Raw genomic sequence first — 24,229 nt, 5'->3', positions numbered from 1 at the left:
GAGTGTAATGTCAGTAGGAGTCAGTGAATGCATCAGGAGGCTGTAACACACTGTACTCCTGTATGAGGAAGACATTTTAAACTCTCCGACAAAGTTAGAAGAAAAAGTTGTATCTTGTAAATTTACAGAAATTTACTATAAAAATTACAGATAATTGTTTTTATTTTTTAATTTTGCAAGCATATACCTGTAATGTACAGTAAATCAGTTTTTCAATAGTGTTGTAATTTCTTTGTATTGGCCAGCATCTTAACAGCTTTAAGATACCAACTATAGACCTATCTATATTTGGGCATGTGAGTAGGAATAAAACCAGATGTAATTATTAGGTATTGTCCTGAACTCCAAAGGAACAGGAAGTACATTACCTTTGTTGGATGAATGTAGAATTTGATATCTGTGCTAAATGAATTGTATGTAAAATAGTTTCAGATGGATCCAGATGTTCAACAACATTCATTTATTTAGGATCAAAACCACCTTGAGAATTCATTTGAAGTTCTGAGCCGTTGTGTAAAGGTAACATTTATACTTACCCCTGTGTCTGTCTTGTTTTCAAGTTGTTCCTGTGTACAGGGAGTGTTGAAATAGTAGTAATAATGCCCATAGTGAAACCAAAACAGTAGTTAGCTTGGTAAATTACTAGGGGAAAAGGAAATAGTACTGATAAATAAATAAACTGTCTCCGTTCTCCCCTGTAATTTATAAGACCACCTTGCGATACAAAAGAAAGGCTCCAAATCTCGACTCAGTCACAGAATAATATGGTGTATGTGGATGTTCACTTATATAAATGCTATAATTAATAACAAAAAAACCCTCTTGTCATTTGGGTTGTACAAGTCATCCATTTATTTTGGCCAATGTAGACTTTAGCAGAGCAGAGGCATTCAAAAAGGCCCAGACATGGCAAAAGTTGTGGAAGTAAGTTTTTAAAAAGATATATAATAATATTATGAGACTGAAAATGTAATAGTTTGATCTCATACTTTGTTGTTGTGCAGTCTTTCTATTAGTTATACTCTCTCTTCTATATTTTTTATGTAAATGTCACCCTGTGCTTCTGAAGTGGTAAATGGCTTTTGCAAATCAAAATAGTATTATTTTCATTTAGTACAGTGGAATTACTTTGCATTTTCATATTTTCACCACCACTGCAGTGTGTCTGCCTACACACAGTCCATTAGCGCTGCCACCACTGACAGCACAGTGGCTTTTATCCTCCTATTATCAGCCAAACCAGAGGCTACGAAATAAGACATCTGCTCTGGTATAATTTGAATTCTCATTTCCACAAGACACATTCCTCTAGATAAAGGAATGTAAGTTAGTAGTAGTAGTAAACATTCAATTGTATTGGTTTGAGAACATGTTCTGTAAATTACATTAATTCACCTATAAAACGACATGTTAAGAAAAAAATGTTTTGATTGTTGTGCTGCTGCCTCACGTACAGCTCTGACACAGAGCTGTTGCATTAGATTGCACTTAAGTGAGTCAGTACTAATACCTGTAATGTTTTTACTGACACTGTCCTAGAGGTGTTCATCTCATCTAGTCCATTATGGCTCCAACTTTAACTCTAACTGTAGTAAGCATATATATATAATTTATATATAATACTGGACATTATGAGCTTTGTAAAGATAGATGAGTACAAGAATAAAAGACTTAATGTTTGCCCACGTCTACATTTTCATCTTTTACATTATAACGTCATTGTCACAGAATTATGTCTTGAAATATTATAATTCAACAAGACGCCATGTTCATGAAATAAAAAAGTCAGTAGTGTGCTGCTGAATCCATTTCCTCCTCCAAACAGTATTCTATTGTACAAAGTTGTAAATGTATTTGCCAATGGGCTCAAACACAAGCTCATCTCCATACAAACAGGTTACACCACCAACTATTTACTCTTGGTACTATTTAACGTGACTATAACTAAGGTTTATTCTACTTTTTTAGTTACTTGCAGTACAGTTATTTTAATTCATGCTAATGTAAGGAATACTCTTGACTTTTTGAGGTTTCTTTACATGTATTTGAGTAAATCTTGATGTACAGCTAACATTTTATTACAAAGAGGTGAGTATAAAAAGGACAGCACCGAGAACCTACATTACCCACCATGCAACTCAGCCACCAACAGTCAGGTTTGTTTTAAGTAGTAGAGGAAAACGATGCCTCGGGTTTCTGGCCTCAAACAGAGACGAGGAGCAGACTACAGATGTCTGTTAATCCTATTTCTCTTTAACTCCACAACCACAAGATTGTTTTTTTGCTGATTTGTTTTTTTCATTTTCAAACCTCTAGTCATCCGTACGAGCCAAGGATAACTCAATTGACGTCACTTGAGGGCATTCATCAGTCTTCACGCTGCATCCTCTGGAAATGCAAAAACCAGATCCTGACAGCAGAAGACCCTCCTCCTGACAGGATGGACCCACAGATTTGAGCTGACTGCTCATGTCTCCAGGGTGATCCAGCCGTTCCACTGTAAAGACACAACTATATGGATCCAGTCATACACATACATCTGTTTATGTGTAGGAATGAATCATATTCACTGATTCTGGCTTATGTAACAACAACAATAATACTAATACTAACAAACGTCTGCTACAACTATATCTAATACTAGAATTAGTCCTAGTAATAATGAATAATAATCACTATCTTTGTGATTGTCATTGCTATAATAATGAATTTGTTTTCATAAACCATTATTGTTGAATCTCTTTGACATCTTTGACACTCTGTGCAGACAGTCTTTCTACCTGTAGCTGTGCATATGTCCTTATATGGTGCGAACGTGTTGGTATGGGCAGTGTGGGCTGGGAAATGAATGGACGTGGCGATGATGATCAGTGTTACTGTGTGTACATTTGAATATGAGTCAATCCTTTTTTTCAGTACATTTGCCTACAGGATTGTGTGTCTACCTCAGTGATTGGGCAGAGCATTGTGAAAGGACATGAAACATGCAAACACAGGCAAATCTTTTAGGGTACTGGAGGGAAGAGGATTGAGGGCCTTTTATCACACAGGAAATCAGCTATTGGAAGATTCGCACACAAGAACCTCTTCAAATAAAGATACAAGGTACGTTATGTTTAATATTATTTCATGTAATTTTGTGCAGTTTATTAAGGCAAAAGATACTAAAAAACAAAAAGGTCTGTAAAGAAGGAAAGCAGGTTTCGTGCATAATACCTGAATGATGGAGATGGAGTTCGCATGACGATGATTTTAATGTAATGATTTTACAATGATCTTGTCTCAAGAGAAAGAAAACTGGGCAACGACAAGCGCCACTGGAACTGAGGACATCCGAGTAACATGGAGTTCACATTCAGAGCAATAACTCACAGTCCTGGTATTATAATCTGGAGAATTGAGGTAAACAGTTATTGTGCAGCAATCAAGCAATATGAGTTCTTACATCTGAAGTGCTGATGTCTTCATGGACATCAAGTAAAACCTTCTTCTCTGTGTGAACAGAAAATGGAGCTGGTACAAGTCCCTGAGAAGTCTTATGGAAGCTTTTACGACGGTGATTGCTACATACTTCTGTCTGTAAGTCTGAGAATGTGACCTGTGAATCATTGTGCTTGGTTGTAGACTCGAGTGTTGGGATATTTGCAGTGTTCTGTGTAATAAAAAGCACCAACATGCAAATGCACCTAGCACCTGTTGCCATGTTCATTTATTTCCCACCACTGCTTCTATCTGTTGTTTGTGCAGACCCAGAAAGTGAAAAGCTCTCTGTGTTATGATATCCACTACTGGATCGGCATCGAGTCCTCTCAGGATGAACAGGGTGCAGCTGCTATTTACACCATACAACTGGATGAATTTTTGGGCTCCACTCCGATCCAGCACCGCGAGGTTCAGGATCACGAGTCTGATGCCTTCAGGGGATATTTCAAAAAGGGGATAATGTGAGTGAAAAGGGTACACCTTTTCTACACCACCATTTATCTAAGGTAGAACAAACTGTAAATATACTCATCTTTATTTGCAGCTATATGAAAGGTGGAGTTGCATCAGGTATGAGGCACACTGAAACCAACACCTACGACATTAAGAGACTGCTTCAGGTCAAAGGGAATAAAAGAGTTATTGCCAAGGAGGTGAGTCACACTTTGCAGAGTGACTGTATGATTTTATGAAACATAGAAAGTCCAGTAGAAAGAGCGCCTTTTGATTCAATGTGTTACAGGTGGAAATGAGCTGGAACAGCTTCAATCTTGGAGATGTGTTTTTGTTGGACACTGGCAAGACCATCGTCCAGTGGAACGGGCCGAACAGTAACAGACAGGAAAGGCTTAAAGTAAGATTTCCGAGACTGTGTGGGTGCCTGTGTTTGGTGGTCAACTGGAAACAGGAACACTTTTGGTTCATTCAATAGTTAATCAACTTTTTAAAAAACAGTTCAGTATTTAAATAATGTATAATATTCTACTATTTGAGTTCTCTCCCATGAGGATGTGCTGATCATGTGAACTAAAAAGTGATTTGACCTGACCCATTTATTCCCTCTTAAAGTTTAGTTTTCAGCATAAGTAAAATTTTAGTTCAATTGAGTCTATTTGAACAGCACCAAATCACAACAAAAGTCCTCCTAAGGCACTTTAAAATGCAAGGTTTATAACCTTACAGACTACACTGCCGTCACCATAGCCAATAGCTATCCCATTGAATAATTACTGCATGGCAGCAAGTTCCATTCCATTCCATTCTCATCCGCTTATCCGGGGCCGGGTCGCGGGGGGAGCAGCTTAAGCAGAGATGCCCAGACTTCCCTCTCCCTAGACACCTCCTCCAGCTCTTCCGGGGGGACACCGAGGCGTTCCCAGGCCAGCCGAGAGACATAGTCCCTCCAACGTGTCCTGGGTCTTCCCCGGGGCCTCCTCCCGGTGGGACAGGACCGGAAAACCTCCCCTACAAGGCGTCCCGGGGGCATCCGAAACAGATGCCCAAGGCACCTCAACTGGCCACTCTCGATGCAGAGGGGCCAGTATCTCTAAGGGCCCTATCTCTAAGGGTGCGCCCAGCCACCCTACGGAGGAAACTCATTTCGGCCGCTTGTATCCGCGACCTTGTCCTTTCGGTCATGACCCAAAGCTCATGACCAAAGGTGAGGGTAGGAACGTAGACTGACCGGTAAATCGAGAGCTTTGCCTTTCGGCTAAGCTCCTTTTTCACCACGACGGACCGGTACACCGACCGCATTACTGCTCCCTTTTTCCCTCACTCGTGAACAAGACCCCAAGATACTTAAACTCCTCCACTTGAGGGAGGATCTCCCCCCCAACCTGGAGTGTGCAAGCCACCTTTTTCCGGTTGAGAACCATGGCCTCGGACTTGGAGGTGCTGATTCTCATCCCAGCCCCTTCACACTCGGCTGCAAACCGCCCCAGTGCCTGCTGGAGTTCCCGGTCTGAGGAGGCCAACAGGACAACATCATCTGCAAAAAGCAGAGATGAAATCCTGTGATTCCCATAGCGGATTCCCTCCGACCCCTGGCTGCGCCTAGAAATCCTGTCCATAAAGGTAATGAACAGGATCGGTGACAAAGGGCAGCCCTGTCGGAGTCCAACATGCACCGGGAACAAGTCTGACTTACTACCGGCAGTGCGAACCAAGCTCTTACTCCGGTCATACAAGGACCGAATGGCCCTTAACAAAGGGTCCCGAATCCCGTATTCCCGAAGTACCCCCCACAGGATGCCACGAGGGACACGGTCAAATGCCTTCTCCAAGTCCACAAAACACATGTAGACTGGATGGGCGAACTCCCATGAACCCTCGAGCACCCTAGCAAGAGTATGGAGCTGGTCCAGTGTTCCACGGCCAGGACGAAAACCGCATTGTTCCTCCTGGATCCGAGGTTTGACTAGCGGCCTAACTCTCCTCTCCAGCACTCTGGAATAGACTTTCCCAGGGAGGCTGAGGAGTGTGATCCCCCTATAGTTGGAACACACCCTCCGAGGAGCTTACTGACTACCTCGGTGACTTCGACCAGGGAAATGGACGAATCAACCTCTGAGTCCCCAGCCTCTGCTTCCTCAACAGAAGGCGTGTCAACGGGGTTGAGGAGATCCTCAAAGTATTCCTTCCACCGTCCTACAACGTCCCCAGTCGAAGTCAGCAACTCTCCACCTCCACTGTAAACAGTGTTGGCAGGAAACTGCTTTCCCCTTCTGAGGCGCCGGACGGTTTGCCAGAATTTTCTTGAGGCAGACCGATAGTCCTCCTTCATGGCCTCGCCGAACTTTTCCCAGGTCCGAGTTTTTGCCTCTGCGACCGCGCGGGCTGCGGCACGTTTGGCCTGCCGATACCCATCAGCTGCATCAGGAGTCCCACAGGCCAACCAGGCCTGATAAGACTCCTTCTTCAGCTTGACGGCTTCCCTTACTTCCGGTGTCCACCACCGGGTTCGGGGATTGCCGCCACGACAGGCACCAGAGACCCTACGGCCACAGCTCCGAACAGCCGCATTGACAATGGAGGTGGAAAACATGGTCCACTCGGACTCAATGTCTCCAGGCTCCCTCAGGACCTGATTGTAGCTCTCCCGGAGGTGGGAGTTGAAGACCTCTCTGACAGAGGGTTCCACCAGACGTTCCCAACAGACCCTCACAATACGTTTGGGTCTGCCAGGTCTATCCAGCTCCCTCCTCCGCCATCGGATCCAACTCACCACCAGGTGGTGATCAGTTGACAGCTCAGCCCCTCTCTTCACCCGAGTGTCCAAGACATATGGTTGGAGGTAAGATGACACAACCACAAAGTCGATCATAGACCTCCGACCTAGGGTGTCCTGGTGCCACGTGCACTGATGGACACCCTTATGCTTGAACGTGGTGTTCGTTATGGACAAGCTGTGACTAGCACAGAAGTCCAATAACAAAACACCACTCGGGTTTAGATCAGGGAGGCCGTTCCTCCCAATCACGCCCCTCCAGGTATCACTGTCATTGCCCACGTGGGCGTTGAAATCCCCCAGTAGGACGACAGAGTCCCCAGTCGGAGCACCTTCCAGTACCCCTTCCAGAGACCCTATGAAAGCTGGGTACTCTGCACTGCTATTTGGCCCGTAGGCACAAACAACGGTGAGAGACCTATCCCCTACCCGAAAGCGCAGGGAAACAACTCTCTCGTCCACCGGGGAAAACTCCAACACATGGCAGCTGAGCTGGGGGGCTATAAGCAAGCCCACACCTGCCCGCCGCCTCTCACCATGGGCAACTCCAGAGTAGAAGAGAGTCCAACCTCTCTCAAGGAGTTGTGTTCCAGAGCCCAGACTGTGTGTGGAAGTGAGCCCGACTATCTCTAGCCGGTACCGCTCAACCTCCAACACAAGTTCAGGCTCCTTTCCACCCAGTGAGGTGACATTCCATGTCCCAATCGCCAGGTTCCTTGTCCAGGGATAGGGTTGTCGAGGCACCTCCCCACGGCTGCCACCCAATCCACACTGCACCGGCCCCCTATGCTCCTTCCTGCGGGTGGTGGGCCTACAGGAAGTCGGCCCCACGTCGCTCCTTCGGGCTGAGCCCGGCCGGGTCCCGTGAGAAAGATCCCGGCCACCAAGCGCTCGCCTACGTGCCCCAACCCCGGGCCTGGCTCCAGGGTGGTGCCCCAGTGACGCCGATCCGGGCGACGTAACAGTCCTTGATTACCTTTTCATCATAAGGGGTTTATGAACTGCTCTTAGTCTGGCCATCGCCTAGGACCTGTTTGCCTTGGGAGACCCTACCAGGGGCTTAAGCCCCCGGCAACATAGCTCCTAGGGTCATTCGGACACGCAAACCCCTCCACCACAGTAAGGTGGCAGTTCGAGGAGGGGATGGCAGCAAGTTATTTAACCCTAACTGATGTAGAGAGTAGCATCCAAGGAGATTGATGAAACTACTAAAACAGGTTAAGAACTGTCCAATGCATTATTAAAAACTGGAAGGATAGAAGAGAACTATTATCATTTCTAAAGAATTGTGGTGGGAAGATCAGATTAATTGGTGATTATGTAAACACTTGGTGAAATCAGATCGTAGAAAAAAAAAAAAAAAACCAGAATAACAATATTCATATGACATATGTATATATGTATATTTACATTTACAGCATTTATATATTATAAAACCTTCATGAAAAATTATTTAAATGAAAATGGCATTTTCCATTTTCACTGTTCAAATCATTATAATATCAGAGGAGGGACTGGAACTTATAGATCCTTGATATTCATTTTCTGAGCATTCACATTGCAACATGTAACACACACTTAGATCCTGTTCAGTGCATAGTCAGCATACACGTTGTAGTACATGTCCTATAAGTTAATGAATAAGTCAAAACTGAAAATACAGTATCATAGCCCAAATTAGCTTGTGGCAACATATTATAGTACACTGAATAAGAATAACTTTGTCATATTGTTAATATTTTACTTTTAAAAAAGATTGTAAACTGTATATGATATGTTTTCAATATCTCACAAGAATCAAGATCGTAAGATCATAGCAAGTTTGAGTGAGTTTACGTCTTCTTCTCAGGGCATGATGTTGGCCAAAGACATCAGAGACAGAGAAAGAGGAGGTCGAGCAGAGATCAGAGTGATCGAAGGTGATGAAGAGGACACATCTCCTCAAAACATGGCGATCCTGAATGATGTTCTTGGAGAAAGAACCTGCACTCTGACGGATGGACCTCCCGATGAAACCATAGACCAGGAACAGAAGGCAAACCTCACGCTTTACCAGTAAGATGCTCCCTGACCTGTGAGAGCTAAAGCCCTACATGTCTCACGTAGATGTGGGTGAGAATTCATCCATATTCAGCTAAAGTTGGAATTTTATTTGCTTGTGCCTTTATTCCAGTGTGTCAGATGCAGATGGTCAGATGAAGGTCACAGAAGTTGCTACGAGACCACTGGTTCAGGATCTGCTTAACCATGAAGTGAGTTGTTATAATACTGATCAAATGAACCTGTGGATAGAAATACAGTGTCGGTATTTTTTATTTTTTTTTTTTTTTTTTTACTGACGTATGAAATACAGTTTTGTGTACTTAATATAATTATCCTTCCAGGACTGCTACATCCTGGATCAGGGGGGTGCAAAAATCTTTGTATGGAAGGGGAAGAAAGCAAACAAAGCTGAAAGACAGGCCGCTATGACCAGAGCTTTGGTGAGTGACTGAACATAAGCTTGTGTAATTGATCTGGACATATTTACTGTATTTCCTAGGTTTTATTTCACTACACATTCTAGGATTTCATCAAAACAAACAATTACCCCATAACTACAAATGTGGAGACAGTCAACGATGGGGCAGAGTCAGCTCTCTTCAAGCAGTTGTTCCAGAGGTGGACAGTAAAGGACCAGACTCAAGGCCTGGGCAAAGCAAATACAAGAGGGAAAGTGGGTACGTGTCACTTTTCAGTTGATTCAAACTTATTTGGTTGATGACCCTTGATTTTATTTTCTAGTCATATTTTCATATCTGCTTTAGCTCACATCACACAGGAGAAATTTGACGCCTCTCTGATGCACATGATGCCAGACGTTGCTGCACAGGAGCGAATGGTGGACAATGGCACAGGTCAAGTGGAGGTAGCTGTCACAATATATTCTCTACTTCATTTAGTCACACTGGTGGTTAAGTGGTGGTCTACTAGTATCAGATTGCTTGTTATGGATGATATTCTATCATCTTCTACTGTCTTCAGCCCCCTAGTGACTTTACTTAGTCTTAGAAAATTGGACAACATAGACCGCAGCCTGATAGCGTGGATGTGTCTCATTCGTACAGAGCAGCAAAGTTAACTCTCTATTTTTCATCCATTCACCTACAATTACAATCCTATGGGGCCACCACCATACCTACATTTTAGTGCATAGAAGAGAAAACATACTGTGTTTGGCTTGGAACCACACATGCAACTGCAGCAGCAGTTCGTGTAATTCTTGATTTAGTCTTAATTTCCTCTTTGATGTATCCAGGTGTGGCGAATTGAGAACCTGGAGCTGGTGCCTGTGGACCCTCAATGGTACGGCTACTTCTATGGAGGAGACTGCTACCTCATTCTCTACACTTACTTGGCTAATAGCAAGAAGTGTTACCTGCTCTACATCTGGCAGGTGACTATGTGCTTTACCGAACATGATGCTGATCATGTACATTTAGCATCATATACAAAGATTTTACAACGTTGGTTACAAAACATTTAATGTTCACTGCTCATGTTTTCTAATTTTCCAGAAAATCCCAAATTTTTACATAAACAATTTTGCCATCTATTGTTTTAGGGGCGTCATGCCACACAGGATGAACTGGCAGCCTCTGCATTTCAGGCTGTGGAACTGGATCGGAAGTACGGCGATGAGCCAGTTCAAGTGCGCGTGACCATGGGCAAAGAACCAAGACACCTCATGGCAATATTCAAGGGTAAAATGGTCATCTTTCAGGTATGACAACGTTTATAATAAGAAATATATCAATGAAACAATATACTTTGCTGTACTATATACAGTTTTTATAACAGTGTAGAATTAATTCCTTTCTTTTTTTAAGGGCGGCACATCTAGAAAAGGTCCTTCCATCCCAGATCCTCCAGTAAGATTGTTCCAAGTTCACGGCTCTGACCAATTCAACACAAAAGCCATTGAGGTTCCGGCTATGTCTGCCTCGCTGAACTCCAGTGATGTGTTTTTACTCAAGAGTGAATCAGGAATTTATCTGTGGTGTGGAAAGGTACAGTATCTACAGCAATGGACTGCATTGTGAAAGTATAATAAAATTAAAATCTACTAGAAGGACAGTGTGGCATGTGGACATCCACGCTCAAACTATTTTATGTATCTTCGTAATTATACAGCATATAATATCCCAGACAAGAGAGTCCATCCAACCTTTTGGCTAGTAAATCTGTTAACAATTTCTCTTTATTGTTTGTATTCGAACGTGAAACTTCAAGCTCCAGAAAAGTTAGATATAATTATCAAAGCAGTAATAAGGTGTCACTGAGCTATTGTTTACAGGGATCGAGTGGAGATGAGAGAGCCATGGCAAAGGAGGTCAGCTCTGTGATTTGCACAAACGCAAACAAAGGCTCAGAGGAGATTGTGGCAGAGGGTCAGGAACCCATTGAATTCTGGGGGTTGCTTGGAGGGAAAGCTCCCTATGCAAGTGACAAGAGGTAACGGTGATATAAATATAGAAGAAAAGGTTTCAAGAAAAAAACATCACTTATGGAGAAAACTTTTCTTTTTTACTCTACGTGTCCACAGATTACAGCATACAGTTTTAGACCACCAGCCACGTCTGTTTGAATGCTCCAATAAGACGGGACGCTTCATCGTGACAGAGGTGACTCAGTTCACACAGGATGACCTCAGTGAGGATGATGTCATGCTTCTGGACACATGGGACCAGGTATCAGCTGACGCCATTTGTGGCCATTTAGCTTTCATAGCCAAAAAAAAACAACTAAAAACTTAACTGTCAGTGCTGGAAAAAAATCCTACATTAGTACTGTAAAGGTGAATATGACCTTAACTGTGGATGTGATGGGAGAAAATCTCAGTCAAGAGCAGTCAAGAGTTGTCTCATGTTCTCAGGTGTTTCTCTGGATTGGTAAAGAGGCCAATGAAGTTGAGCGGACAGAAGCAGTGGTCACAAGCCAGGAGTACCTGCGCACTCATCCAGGCGCCAGGGATCCAGACACTCCAGTCGTCTTGGTCAAGCAAGGGTTTGAGCCGCCCACCTTCACTGGGTGGTTCACAGCCTGGGACCCCTCCAAATGGAGCGTGAGCAGTTTGAATAAAATCTAATCTTAACCTCTACATTGTTGAGTAAAATGAAACCCACTGACAAATATTTCTTTGTTTTAGGGAGGAATGAGCTATGAGGAGTTGAAGAGGGAGTTGGGGGATGTAGCCTCACCTGTTAATGTTACTGCGGTACGTGAAGTCACATTAGTTTCTCTAGTTTTTTTGCCACCAATAATAATCAATAAATAATTATTAATCTTGTGTGGTTCTTTGCCTCCACTAGCCAGTAACATTGTAGTTTACACACATCTGTCCAGACTCATATTTTAATAAGATTATACATCTAATTTGATGAACACGAGCTGACTGGGACTATCTAGCTATGATCTCATCAGATCGTCACTAAGTTCAAGTTGACATTTGTGCTAAATTTGGAGGCATTCCCTCCAAGCATTCACTAGATATCACGTTCACAAGATTTTGATAGACATAAGGATGGTTGAACGAAAAAACACAAAAACATAACATTGGCACAGAGGCATAAAAGTGAACTGAAGTCATTTTTCATTAACCACAACAGTAAGTAACACAAGATACAAATACTGTATAGACTAACCATCTTTACTGTGATTGAACAGGAGAAGAAGTCTGTTTGTGAAAGTGAGAAAACCTTTCAGACTTTTCCACCAGAAGCTCTGGTTAAGAAGATCGGCAGCGAGCTTCCTGAAGGTGTTGACCCGTCCCAGAAAGAGGTATGTGTGTGTAGGAGTGTTTGCATGTGTGTGAGAGTGGAGCAGGTTAATTCAGAGACAAAGCTAAAGGTCACACAGTTTGTCATCAGATCCAATACCAGCCCTCTGTTTTCTGTATTTCTTGTTCACTGTTTTCACTGTGCTTAACCTTTTCTACATTTTGTTATGTTCCAGCCTTCTTCCAAAATAGATTTAATTCATTATTTTCCTCAAACTTCTACAAAACATACCCCACAATGTCAAAGTGAAAGAAGTTTGTTTGAAATCTTTGCAACTTTATAAAAAAAAAAAAAAAAAAAGTATTCACAGTCTTTGCCATGACACTCAGATTTGAGCTCTGGTCCGTCCTGTTTCCACTGATCATCCTCGAGATGTTTCAACAACTTGTTTGGAGTCCAGCTGTGGGTAATTCAAGCCTGGAGTTTGCCAAAAGGCCCCTAAAGGATGCTGAGACCCTGAGAAACAAAATTATCTGGTCTGATTAAACAAAGATCGAACACTTTGGCCTGAATACTAAGCATCATACCTGGATCAAACCAGGCACCGCACACCACCAGGCCAATACAGTCCCTACAGTGAAGCGTGGTGGTGGCAGATTCATGCTGTGGGGATGTTTATCAGCAGCAGGAAATAGGAGACTAGTGTAGACTACTGTACAGAGACATCCTTGATGAAAACCTCTTCCAGAACTCTTTGGACCTCAGACTGGGGCGACTGTTCATCTTTCAACAGGACAACGACCCTAAGCACACAGCTAAGATAACAAACGAGTGGCTACAGGACATCTCTGTGAATGTCTTTGAGTGGTCCAGCCAGTGTCTGGACTTGAACCTGATTGAACATCTCTGGAGAGATCTGGAAATGGCTGTACACGCTTGTAGCATCATACTCAACAAGACTTGAAGCTGTAATTGGTGCTAAAGGTAGTTTAACAAAGTATTGAGCAAAAGCTGTAAATCCTTAATGTACATGTGATTTTTTTTTTTTTTTTGTAATAAGTTTGCAAAAAAAACTTTCACTTTGACATCATGGGGTATTTTTTGTAGAATTCTAAGGACAAGGCTGTAACATAACAAAATGTGGAAAACATTAAGCACTGTGAATACTTCGTGGGTAAATGAGTAAATGAGTGTGTGAGTGAATGAGAGCAAAGCAGCAGCAGTGGAGGGGGAAAAAAAACCAGATCAAAGCAAAAATCAAGACTGGGCTCATGACACTCAAACACAACCTTTAATATAGAAGGAAATTAATAATTTCGTAATGATTCATTCTGTTATGACTTTACTAGAAAAAACGTTCCTAAAAGAAAAATTCAATTTCAACACATTTACTACTTTATGATTACAAACTTCAGTCTCATTTTATGTTGAATGGTGAGCGTAGATGAATATCACACTTTTTAAGTGACATGACCTCTGACTTTCCCTATAATTAGAGTGAAATATAGCTATTTCTAAGAATACGCAGAATAAATCTCTCAAATTTCTCAAGTCTTTAGTTCTACCATCTTTGATTCTGTTACTCCCATACACGACTGACTAAGTAATGAGCAGTTAATTCTTTATTAGTTCCCAGCACAGTCAGTATTTTTTATCTTATGGTAATATGTTATTATGATGTAATGCTGCTTGACAGATTTTTTTTTATGTATTTTTTACCAATTCAAGATAAATAAAACTGTATTGTACGCAACTTGTTTTTACTTTTACCAAGTTTTGTGACTTGCTTTTCAGAGACACCTTTCTGACTCAGATTTCATCAAAGTATTCGGCATCACCAAAGACAACTTTGCAACCCTGCCACGATGGAAACAGCTGAACTTGAAGAAAGAAAAGGGGATGTTTTGATAACATTGTGTTCTCTATTTTATTTAAGCTACTACTGCTAAAAGTCAGCAAGGGGCTTCTCTTTGTTAGTGAGTCCCCACTTCTACTTCGCCATTCCCCTTGTTGACCTATCAAAGGACAGGGCTCACATTTTGTAGTAAATTTTAATTGTGTCTCTCGCCGCACTCTGTTAATGTTATGACTAAATTAATTTCAATTTGTCTGTAAGTCTTTAAACTTTATTATTTTTAACTATATTGTTGATTTCCTAAAAAAAAAGTTTGATTAGGGGCTTTTAAAAATATCTTAATTGTCAGTATAAAAAAAAAAACTGCATTGCTTATGCTCCTGATATGTGTGTATAACAACTGCAATCACTGTAAACTACAGCAGAAACATCCTGCCATCTGTTGGCCAAAATAAAATTACAACATGTTTAATTCATAATTGAGGAACCAAAATGAGTCAGTTTAAACCTTCGTTCCTTTATCTAAGAAGGAGTTGTATTGTTTTCTAATAGAACTTTCTATAAGCACAGGAATGTGATCACTTTGCAAAGGAAGTTGCCCTAAATCTACTTTAAACAGGGATTCATGTCAGTCGTGAATATTCAAATACATGCATACATACACAAAACAGCATCAGCTTTATTAACACCTTTTATTTTGATATGTCTGGAATGTAGCATCAGTTATAAGTATAAATGTATGTCATTTATTGTTACATGTGAACATTTAATATTAAGTCAAAAGTACCTAAACCCATAAAACATTTCAAATTACAGTAGGAACACATTTGTGCATTGTTGTGTGTGAAAACAAAATACAAAAACAATTTGACCACTTTATGAATGTCACTGATGTGTGCTCAAAACAACAGCACCAGCATAAGAGAGGCACATTCCCCTGATAATATGGAGATGGATGCAAAAAACAACGTGACTTAACGCAGTGTGAATACAGTAACTTTACTGTAAAAAATAACCCTTTGACATGTCAGGAAGTTAATAATAAACTGACAACAACTTTACAGGCCAATAAATGTGGATATTTGCTCTGAAATATTTGACCTTTACAAATTACCACCACAGCACATGTGAATTACAGTAACAGTAACCTCACTTAGTGAAAACAGCAAATCATCAACAGCGGTTTCTTCTTCCAATGATCTGTGCATCATGGCAGTCAGCAGAGAATCAAGTACTAAGTGAACCAGCATTACTTTGAAACAGGACTGTATGATAAACAAGCACAAATTAAAAACAAGACAAATAATTCATTAAAAACAAAATGCTGCCTTTAAGCCAAAACATGGAATGTAGCATCTTCAAATTCCCATAATTGTACTGTTGTACTTAATATTGTTTCTGCTGCAGAAACAGTTGTCAGCATTGTAGTACGAAGTGGCAGATTCCCTTAAACTCAAACCTTTTGTAAGCACCACCTTCAAACTGTGAAATGGTGATTAAAGAATGACGCGCGTTTTGCAAACTACATTAAAATCCTTTCATAACACCACATTTTGCAGTAAGTAACTTAGATCTAAATATGACTTAGTATGTATTTATGTGAAATTATTGCATGCAAAGGTACTAACAATTGACAAAGATCAATGCATGTGCAGTTTGGAAATTAAGTTACATTCATATGTGCTCATGCAAACAGTTCCTCATAAATGTAGTCAAAGGGTCTACTCATATCTCAAACATTGAAAATAGAAATGTAACCTTGCAAAAAACGAACATAACAAATTGCGCATAATTACAAAACGTATACAGCAATTGGAGACACCCAGGGAGACTAAATTCAGCAGACCTAACTGCAAATGTGCAAACATACCGTATCGCCATGCAGATAAAGAGAACACAGCCTGCAGCAGGTCAGCTGTTGAATGTCTCACTGATGTATTTGGTTGTAAAGGGAATGTGGTTTCTAACGTCTTATGACATATTTATGCCACAGTACAAAAACGTTAAAGTAGTGCAAATGCAGCCAAATCCATTTTCCTAAATGTTCAAAATAAAACAGGAAAAGGGGGCTGTATGAAAGGTAGAAAAATAAACGTTCTTAGGTAGATCAGTCAGGCAGTAAATAGATTTAGAAATGCATTTCGCTTATACTTCTTCTAACCTAAATAACAGCTGTTTTTGATTATCAATGACCATTGTCAAACATGACCTTCGTTACAATGAGCCCTGCAACTGACTGAATGTATTTAAATGCAATTTAGCAGGACGGTGAGGAAAATAAGCATTCAATAATTAAACCTATTTCCAGTGCAGCTATTCACATGAAATTAAGATCAGTCATTGGTATCGACTCAATAAGAGAACATAGACGTTATTACAATCCAATCAACAAAAAAGAAAAACGTACCTGTTAGCCGGTTTAATGCATGTGGCTGTTACTACTTCCTCTCTAGCCATTTGTTAATGCATCATTTGTTACCAAGCTATCACATGCTGAAAACTTATTTTGCCCAATGTATGAGAGGCTGTACTCCTATTAGCTCTTACTGTGCAGCAGTAGTTACCTGAAATGTTCCTCTCTGAATGTCTGTTTTACTAGATGAGTAGATACAGTATAACTGGAACAGCAACTGTCCCTGACCAAGTACTTGCAGAGCTTGCTGTGTTTTGTACACAGATAAATCCTGATTTGTGTCTAGGCAGCTGTTAGTGTACAAACAAATGTTCTTAAAAGGTTAGCAGAGAGGTAAACAGTAAAAGCAACATGGACTATTTTCCATGTCTAAGGTTAAGACAGATATGAAAAAGAAATTATTGGCAAATAATTATAAGAATTAGCGGAATTCCCATTAAAACCACCTGGATCCTGAGTTCCCTTTGTTGAGAATTTAAAACTGAAACTTACATTCCTACTACAGTGTCTAGGAACTAACAACATTTGCTGACATTTTCATTATTGGTCAATCTGCCAATTTCATTTCTCAGTTAATCCAAATAGCTAAAGACTCTATTCCATTTAGTCTATAAAACTGTCCTATCAGCGATTACAGATATTTAACTATCACGTGTGACAAAAAAGCAGCAAAGTCTTGCATTTGAAAAGCTGAAACCAGAAAAAGTTTGGCATTTCTTGCTTGAAAAATGAAAATATGTCAATTATCAGAATAATTGTTAATTTTCCTTCATCATTGACTAATTGTTTTTTCATTGCAGCTCCAATTACAACAACTTCGAGCATTACTGATAGCCTCAAAGCTTTCTAAGAACATAAATATAAGATTAGTGGAAATTTAAAATCAAACATAAAACAGATAAAGTTAAGACACAACGCAGGCCTCAGGGTTTTTGGGGTCTTCAGTCTTGCTCTCGCTGTCCTGGCAGCTGGCGGTCGGACTTTTCTCTTTATTCTCAGAATCGTCGGGCAGATCCAAAGCATCTCCTTCACCTGGAAAAATCTTGTCCTGCTCTGGAGTCTCAGCAGACGCATCTTCATAGGCACTTATGCTGTCTGAGTCGTTCCTGTCAGGTGAAGGATCTCGTCCATCACTGACGCTGTTTTCGTAAGGCCTCTGGAGGACCCCATCTTCAGAAGCCTGGCTGTCCAGTGCAAGAGAAGGCATGTGGCCCAGGGGCTTACTGGCAAACTTCCGCAGCTTTGTCAGGAAGCTTCCCTCATCCTCTGCCCCTACACTCTGTACCACCTTCTCAGATGCTCCGCCTCTGCTTTTGCTGCCGAGAGGCTCAGACGCAGACGAACACGTGTCTTCTCTCTGTGCAGCTTCAATCTGTTCATTTTCCATTTGGGATCCTTGTCTTGTTGTCTCGCCCTCATTTCCATGTGCGCTGATTGGAGCAGATGGTTTGTTATTCCTTTCCTACGAGGAGAAATTTAATTTTCCATTACTAAGTATAATATCTCTTTTGTATAACACATTCATTTGATTTAATGCAATTAGCATTAACTTTAAAGTTGTTTGGACACTTGACGAGTTCCCCCTTGCTAAAATTTATATATGAAGAATGTGTAATGTATGATATTTTCCAATGAGCCAATAACACTATGACTAACTGCGCAATATTATACGATGTAAAAACTTTTTGCCTTAGTAATGTTATTTAATGTGTCACTTTACTTCTTTTATTCTCTCCAACTCTTGCATCAGGGAGCAGACCATGCTCTCCAGCTTCTTCTTGGCCTCTTTCTCTCTTTCCAGCTCCTACAAAAGCAGAAACACAGTCACGTCATGAGAGATTGCTCGTTTTCAAACTTTGTTACAATCAGTGAAGGTGAAGTGAAGTGGTGTTTCAGTTTTAGTGAGTCCACAACATACCAGATTAGCCTGTCCAGCTTCCCTCTGGGCCTCGGCCAGCAGCTCCTCTACCCCCTCCAGCGTGTCCTGTAGGACGTCCACCTGGAACAACAGAGCCTCTCGTTCGACCTCCAGCCCACGCAGCTCCTGCACCACCTCATCATAGCTGGCCTGCAGCTCTAACTAAGTCACAAACAAAGTTACAAATCAGTGTGGGCAACTTTAGAGGAATGTATGCCAGCAGTGGGTGGTTAAGTGTTCAGTGAGCTCTCAGAGGCAGCCATCAGTGGGAGGCCTCATCTGGAGCCATGACAATCCCTCCATATGTAAAGAAATATTTATCACTGCAGTGGGCTGATATTATACCTGACATTAGACAGTAATAACCAGCATTATATTCATAATGACAATAACAAGGACAATAGGAATGACAGGAGAAAATATTCACCATTTCTGGGAGTCCCATGTCGAGATCTTGGTCAAACTGGAGAAATAAATTACAATTTGTAGTAAGTTGCATGAACATTTTTACAAAAACGTTTTTTAAGCTTTTTCAAATGACTGACAAATGACAAATTGCGAGAGCTATAGAGAAAACAAATATGCACCATATAAACAGAGAAGGTCACATATATATATATATATACATGGGGTAGCAGAAACTGGAGCGCATAGGAATTCACATGGTTGTTCGGAGAAAACAAATGTGTGACCTTCACCCAATCTAAATGTGCCTCAGAACAGCTCTCGGGTGAGATAAAAATGTTTGTAGCAGCAATAGAGCTGAAATGAAGGTCACAGGATTTGGTGCAACACTGACATACTAAGATTTTAAGAACATTATTTAAATCATTGCCTTCAGCAAAACAAAAAATGACATGAATAACATGATATTATTGTAGGTAAGTTGACTGAAGGCAAGTTTAAATGCTCTGCAAGTAATCCTTTAAAATAAAAATAAAGAGTTTTTCTAAGTAAAAGTACAGATACAGTATATAATCTAAAATTACTCAATTACAACTGTGAGTTCTGCCTTCAACCTCAATTTAAATAACAGTAAACAAATTATTAAATATAAAAGTGTGTGCTGTGCAGAAAAATAAATGCACTCAGTGTTGGATGTGTCTCAAATATTTGTTTTTTAATCAATAACTATCATGTAGTTGTTGATTGAAGAAAAATCAGTCAGGTGAGAAATTTCTCTTTGGTGAAAAACAACTCATGACTGGACCATAACAAAAACAAACAACTAGTTTAACACTCAAACATGTTTCATATTGTATAAGCTTATACAGTGTCTGAGGGTTTGATAGGATATGATAACATGTAATAAAGGTGGTGGAGTACAACGGTGCATAGGATGCAAATACTCAAAACAGGTACAAGTATTTTACAACGTAGTTCAGTAAATGTAGTTTGTCAGAGCAGCTTAGGGTTCATCACACTGTGCTGCAGGTCACTGCAGGTCACAGCAGGTCACTGCAGGTCAGTGCAGGTCACAGCTGGCTCCTACCTGACTGTCACTTCTCCTCTTCAGGGTCCCTGCTCGGCTGTCGCTTCGTGTCAGGCGTCTGGATGAACAATCAGTCTGATAAAACAATCACACAAACAAACAAACAAACAAACAAACAAACACGTCAGGTACATCCCAGCATTACAAACAGTAAAAACACGGCAAAGTTACTTTAAACACTACCGTTAACGGGGAAGTTAGCTGAAGCGACAGGCCTGATAAAACAAATCAATTCATGATGCCGTAAATCGTCTCAAACTGACCTAAAGAAACTGACATTCACACTTACTGGCGTTAATATTCAAGAAGCGACACATTAAATGGTGAAACAGTCGTAGCTTTAGCTGTTAGCCCGACGCACGTCGTGATTTCTCCCTCACCTCCTTTATGATGCTGCGCAGAGACTCGTCCTCGCTCATTCCCCGAGAAAACGTCCGCTTCCTCGGAGAACCACTGCTGTCCAGCGTGACTGAATGCATGTTTTCTGTTTTATACTCTCTCTAGTCCCCGTTTATGTAAGAGACACCTCCGAGCTGCGAGCTGAGGTCTTGTTCGGTTGTTTGTTTCCGCCGTGAGTTCGCTACTGCGTCGACGCCCAGGCCCTGAACTACGGAAAGCCGCGGGGACCAAACGGGCTGCAACACCGCCCTCCCTCCACCCACAGAAAGTCAAAGATCAGACATGCACGGAGCAGAGGAGGTGTTTTGAAGCTGCAGGGAGTTTAGAAGAAACCTTTATGTATTTAGATAAGCTGCACACTAAAGTACTGTAGTTAAGAAGTAACTAAATACATTGATACTAGTACTATACTTTTGTGTATTTTCATGGTACTGCACATTTTTACTCCAGTGTATTTATTTAACAGTTTTATCTATTTTGTTGTTGTTTGCAGGTAAATATTAATATATAAAATACAGCCATCTAATAAATGATGGTTTATTATTAGGATATTATTATCGATTAACCAGCTGTCACTACATTAAAAGGTTAAAAGTGGATTTTATTAATTAGTAGAACTTTGCTTTACCTTAATTTTCACCTTTGAAAGTTTGTTGAACAAATCAGGAGTAGGCAGATTCTTTCATGGCATCGACAGACTCTAATTCATTACTGTTTCAAATAGTTTTCTATTTTGTGCTTAAAGTAAATAGATACTTCAACTTAAGTGAAGAATTTGCAATTGTACATCTACTTGTAGTGGAGTACATCTATTTTTTTAGGCAAGTACTTTCTATTTGAGGAATGAACCTACTCCTACCACATCTAGAGCTTAACACACATTTCAAGTTGCCAGTCACATTTTTTATTAGCCATCTCCCCCTTGCTCTTCTGTAATGGGAACCCCGATGCTCTAAAATTTACTTTGCACAGTCCTGGGTACATAAAAACGCTCACAATTGAACTGCCCATGTGATTATTTATGTGGTTAATCCATCTATCTATTATCAAATAGGAATACTCACATAAAGTACGTCCTTAGGATGTCCTCTTCTACTTTTCACCACTGACCACAGCACATGTCGAAGGTATTTTCAGGTAGGTTTAATGGTTTATTATAAATGTGACTAAATACATTTCCATAAGTACTAGTTTCACACCTTTCAGCCATTCACCTCTCATTGATTAGATTTAGAAACATTACACAAACAATACACAAAAGATAATAAATTAAGATGTACTGCCCATTAGAGATTAAACTATATGAAGTCATAAAATCATCCCCACATTAAGCCGCAGTATTAAAAATGAAATGGCAAGGCCCACACATGAATTCAAATCCAAAGATATCATATTCTTCAACCATTCTGCATAATGAGCATGTTTATTTTTGGTATGGTGGTATATAGTCGAACTTTTACTGGTAGGAATAAATACCTACTAGTAAAAGTAAGTACTTCTTAATACAGGACCTTTACTTGAAACAGAGTATTTTTTCATGTATGCTCCTGTGACGGGCGTTGATAAAGAACTGGAGAGGAATCAAAAACAGGAGCTAGTTTCTGGGACATGTGGACAACCACACCCTTTGCCCCAGCATGTAGAGAGGTGCAGTCATGAAATTACGGTTGCCATTTATCAGGTACCTAGCAGATGAATGTAAGTGCACCACTGAGGCCTTAATCCTGGTACAGCATTACTTTTACCTCCCACTCTCATATTCTAAGTGTCCTTCTTGACCACAAGCTGGCAACCATGTTCAAGTATGCTAAGTAGACGCACCACTTTAACTCTTAGATGACTTGGTCTGCCTGCAAAGTCCACTGAAGTGTGGGTTGGCTGAGGTGTTTTAAGAAGCAGCAATCATGATGTAGCCAACAATAATCTGTCTAAAGACGAGTATAAACCGAAGAAGTGTTGGTGCTTGGTTCTCCAGGTGAATCTGGAAAACTACTTGAACAGGTTGAACATGCTGAGTCACGGCACACAAGTCGATGCACATGTGTGTCCTGCCCTTCTTTTCTATATAAAACAAGCCTGTCCACGCTGGAGAGGACGAGGAGTGGATGATACCTGTGGCCATGGGAATACAATGCATGACCTCAGAGTTTCAGAGGGTATAACTGACCTGGGTGCCATTGAGAAAGTCAAGCACACAGAAGTTGGGTTGCTAGTCTTTCTTTTGTCCATTCTGAAGCCGGTGAACATCTCCACCATGTGCCTCTGTCCTGACATGTTGTTAAGGATTGCACTCTCCTGGTGAGCCCAGGTTGTGGATGGATGGGTTTCAGGTACATTGCTGGCCTGACCAAAAACCAGATAGAGACCTCCTGTAGACCTCCAGCCAGGGAGGAGAGTTGCTGCTCATGGGGGGGGATGGCATCAGATTGAGCGACAAGATTTTTGTGTTTGGGCACCAAACTGGTTGAGTCCAGTCTGGTCAGATTGTTCTGTGATGCCTCGGAGAATGAAATGGCATCTAACGCTGCAGTAGAAATAGTTTACCTTTATTATAAATATTGGTAAATTCAAAACAGGTGGTAAAAAAATAGTAAAAACCTGTTTACTACTCGTAATTACGAACTACAGCTGCACAATGTTACCACACTATGGAGGGTAAGTTGCAGCTCACATGAAATACAATCACCAAAACAGTTGCAGCTGAGTTTTTCTCCAGCAGATGACAGTAGTGGGTCAGTGATGCCACAGTGAATGAAGACAACTAGTCACTCTGTGAGAAGTGCAATTGTAGAACTGTGTTTTAAAATTAAAACAACTTTTTTTAAACGTATGACAGTAGTATATCACCATGGTTTCTAGTCATTTCTCCTTCTAGACCTCAACATTCTTACGTGTGTTGGATGAAATAAGGCTCATATGAAATCTAAAATGCCATAATGCCATAATAATAAAAGGTGAAACCACTTAGGAATTCATACCACTTCAACTAGACTTTCTACCAATGTCATAAATGAGTATAGATTAATTTTTAATCAGGTCAACATAGAAAGTATGCATCCTCCTGCTGAATGATACAAAACCTGGTGGTATATTGACCATTTATTAAAATGTATTATCATTGTGAATAAATGATTTAGTAGTTGTTAAATCTTAAATCTTTAATAACAGAATACTTTGTCCTTTCACTTTGTAGAGGATGACATATCACTTTCCTGGTTCATATAAGACTTTGACGCTCAGTTTAAAAAACATTGTTGAGAAAATGTTTAAATAATCCAAATAATTTGCATCTGATCACCTGGACATTTTCAGTGACTGCTTTTTGAAAAAGCATCCTAAATGATGTCATTTGTCAGATAATGTGAAGAATTCCCGCGGCTTTTTCCATTTATACCATGAAACAGTGTAAAACAGAGAGCCACTTTGTGCCATCATCATCATCATAGTAACTTAATTGGGCCATATCTCTAATGTGAGAGGTTGTTTGTGCACTGTAAAAACATGAATCCTCTCCTAACAGTGAATGCTCCCTCCCTTCGCTCTGTCCCTCTTGACTTGGTGACAGACCTAAAAGCCTTTTGTTGCAATCTTAGCCAATGGAGACGGATTACGACACCGGGCAGCAGAGATATATAAAGAGCCCCTATTTGGCCGCACTTGCACATTTTTCAGTGACACTTC

At 40.7% G+C, this 24,229-nt stretch overlaps 3 protein-coding genes across 4 annotated transcripts in view; 2 read left to right on the top strand and 1 right to left on the bottom strand.

Annotated features, from left to right (window-relative positions):
- Nucleotides 1–2,864: 2,864 nt before the first annotated feature.
- Nucleotides 2,865–14,901, top strand: avil (advillin). The gene is made up of 20 exons (XM_026348239.1): nucleotides 2,865–3,105; nucleotides 3,288–3,402; nucleotides 3,505–3,579; nucleotides 3,748–3,944; nucleotides 4,028–4,136; nucleotides 4,226–4,336; nucleotides 8,562–8,767; nucleotides 8,886–8,964; nucleotides 9,097–9,195; nucleotides 9,279–9,432; nucleotides 9,520–9,620; nucleotides 10,011–10,148; nucleotides 10,317–10,475; nucleotides 10,582–10,761; nucleotides 11,049–11,206; nucleotides 11,298–11,442; nucleotides 11,628–11,816; nucleotides 11,901–11,969; nucleotides 12,419–12,532; nucleotides 14,266–14,901. Exons 2-20 carry the CDS (start codon nucleotides 3,343–3,345, stop codon nucleotides 14,377–14,379), a joined length of 2,457 nt encoding a protein of 818 aa, XP_026204024.1. The 5' UTR covers nucleotides 2,865–3,105; nucleotides 3,288–3,342; the 3' UTR covers nucleotides 14,380–14,901.
- A 410-nt stretch (nucleotides 14,902–15,311) lies between these two features.
- Nucleotides 15,312–20,750, bottom strand: si:ch1073-456m8.1 (leucine-rich repeat flightless-interacting protein 1). The gene is made up of 6 exons (XM_026348241.1): nucleotides 20,530–20,750; nucleotides 20,150–20,224; nucleotides 19,085–19,120; nucleotides 18,658–18,819; nucleotides 18,460–18,543; nucleotides 15,312–18,201 (listed from the first exon to the last, which is right to left on the bottom strand). The coding sequence occupies exons 1-6, from the start codon at nucleotides 20,626–20,628 to the stop codon at nucleotides 17,644–17,646; spliced, it is 1,014 nt and encodes a 337-aa protein (XP_026204026.1). The 5' UTR covers nucleotides 20,629–20,750; the 3' UTR covers nucleotides 15,312–17,643.
- Nucleotides 20,751–24,226: 3,476 nt separating this feature from the next.
- The window catches only part of gdf11 (growth differentiation factor 11), a 19,091-nt gene continuing 19,088 nt past the window's right edge, over nucleotides 24,227–24,229 (top strand). For both annotated transcript variants that reach the window (XM_026349916.1, XM_026349915.1), the window contains exon 1: nucleotides 24,227–24,229. This exon is cut by the window's right edge and continues 758 nt beyond it. The gene's annotated coding sequence lies outside the window, so the exon portion shown is untranslated.

This window comes from Anabas testudineus, chromosome 5 (assembly GCF_900324465.2).
Source record: "Anabas testudineus chromosome 5, fAnaTes1.2, whole genome shotgun sequence".
Taxonomy (NCBI): Eukaryota; Metazoa; Chordata; class Actinopteri; order Anabantiformes; family Anabantidae; genus Anabas; species Anabas testudineus.
The sequence above is the reverse complement of the archived record's forward strand: the minus strand, read 5'-3'. Positions and strand labels throughout refer to the sequence as shown.

Bases quoted from the DNA above. Each gene is read 5' to 3' on its own strand.
- avil (XM_026348239.1), top strand. From the start codon at position 3,343: ATGGAGTTCACATTCAGAGCAATAACTCACAGTCCTGGTATTATAATC. The intron at 3,580-3,747 runs GTAAGTCTGAGA...TTGTTTGTGCAG, and splicing joins ATTGCTACATACTTCTGTCT to ACCCAGAAAGTGAAAAGCTC. The intron at 9,196-9,278 runs GTGAGTGACTGA...TACACATTCTAG, and splicing joins CCGCTATGACCAGAGCTTTG to GATTTCATCAAAACAAACAA.
- si:ch1073-456m8.1 (XM_026348241.1), bottom strand. From the start codon at position 20,628: ATGCATTCAGTCACGCTGGACAGCAGTGGTTCTCCGAGGAAGCGGACG. The intron at 19,121-20,149 runs GTAGGAGCCAGC...TTATTTCTCCAG, and splicing joins AGAGGAGAAGTGACAGTCAG to TTTGACCAAGATCTCGACAT. The intron at 18,820-19,084 runs GTGAATATTTTC...TTTGTGACTTAG, and splicing joins ACATGGGACTCCCAGAAATG to TTAGAGCTGCAGGCCAGCTA.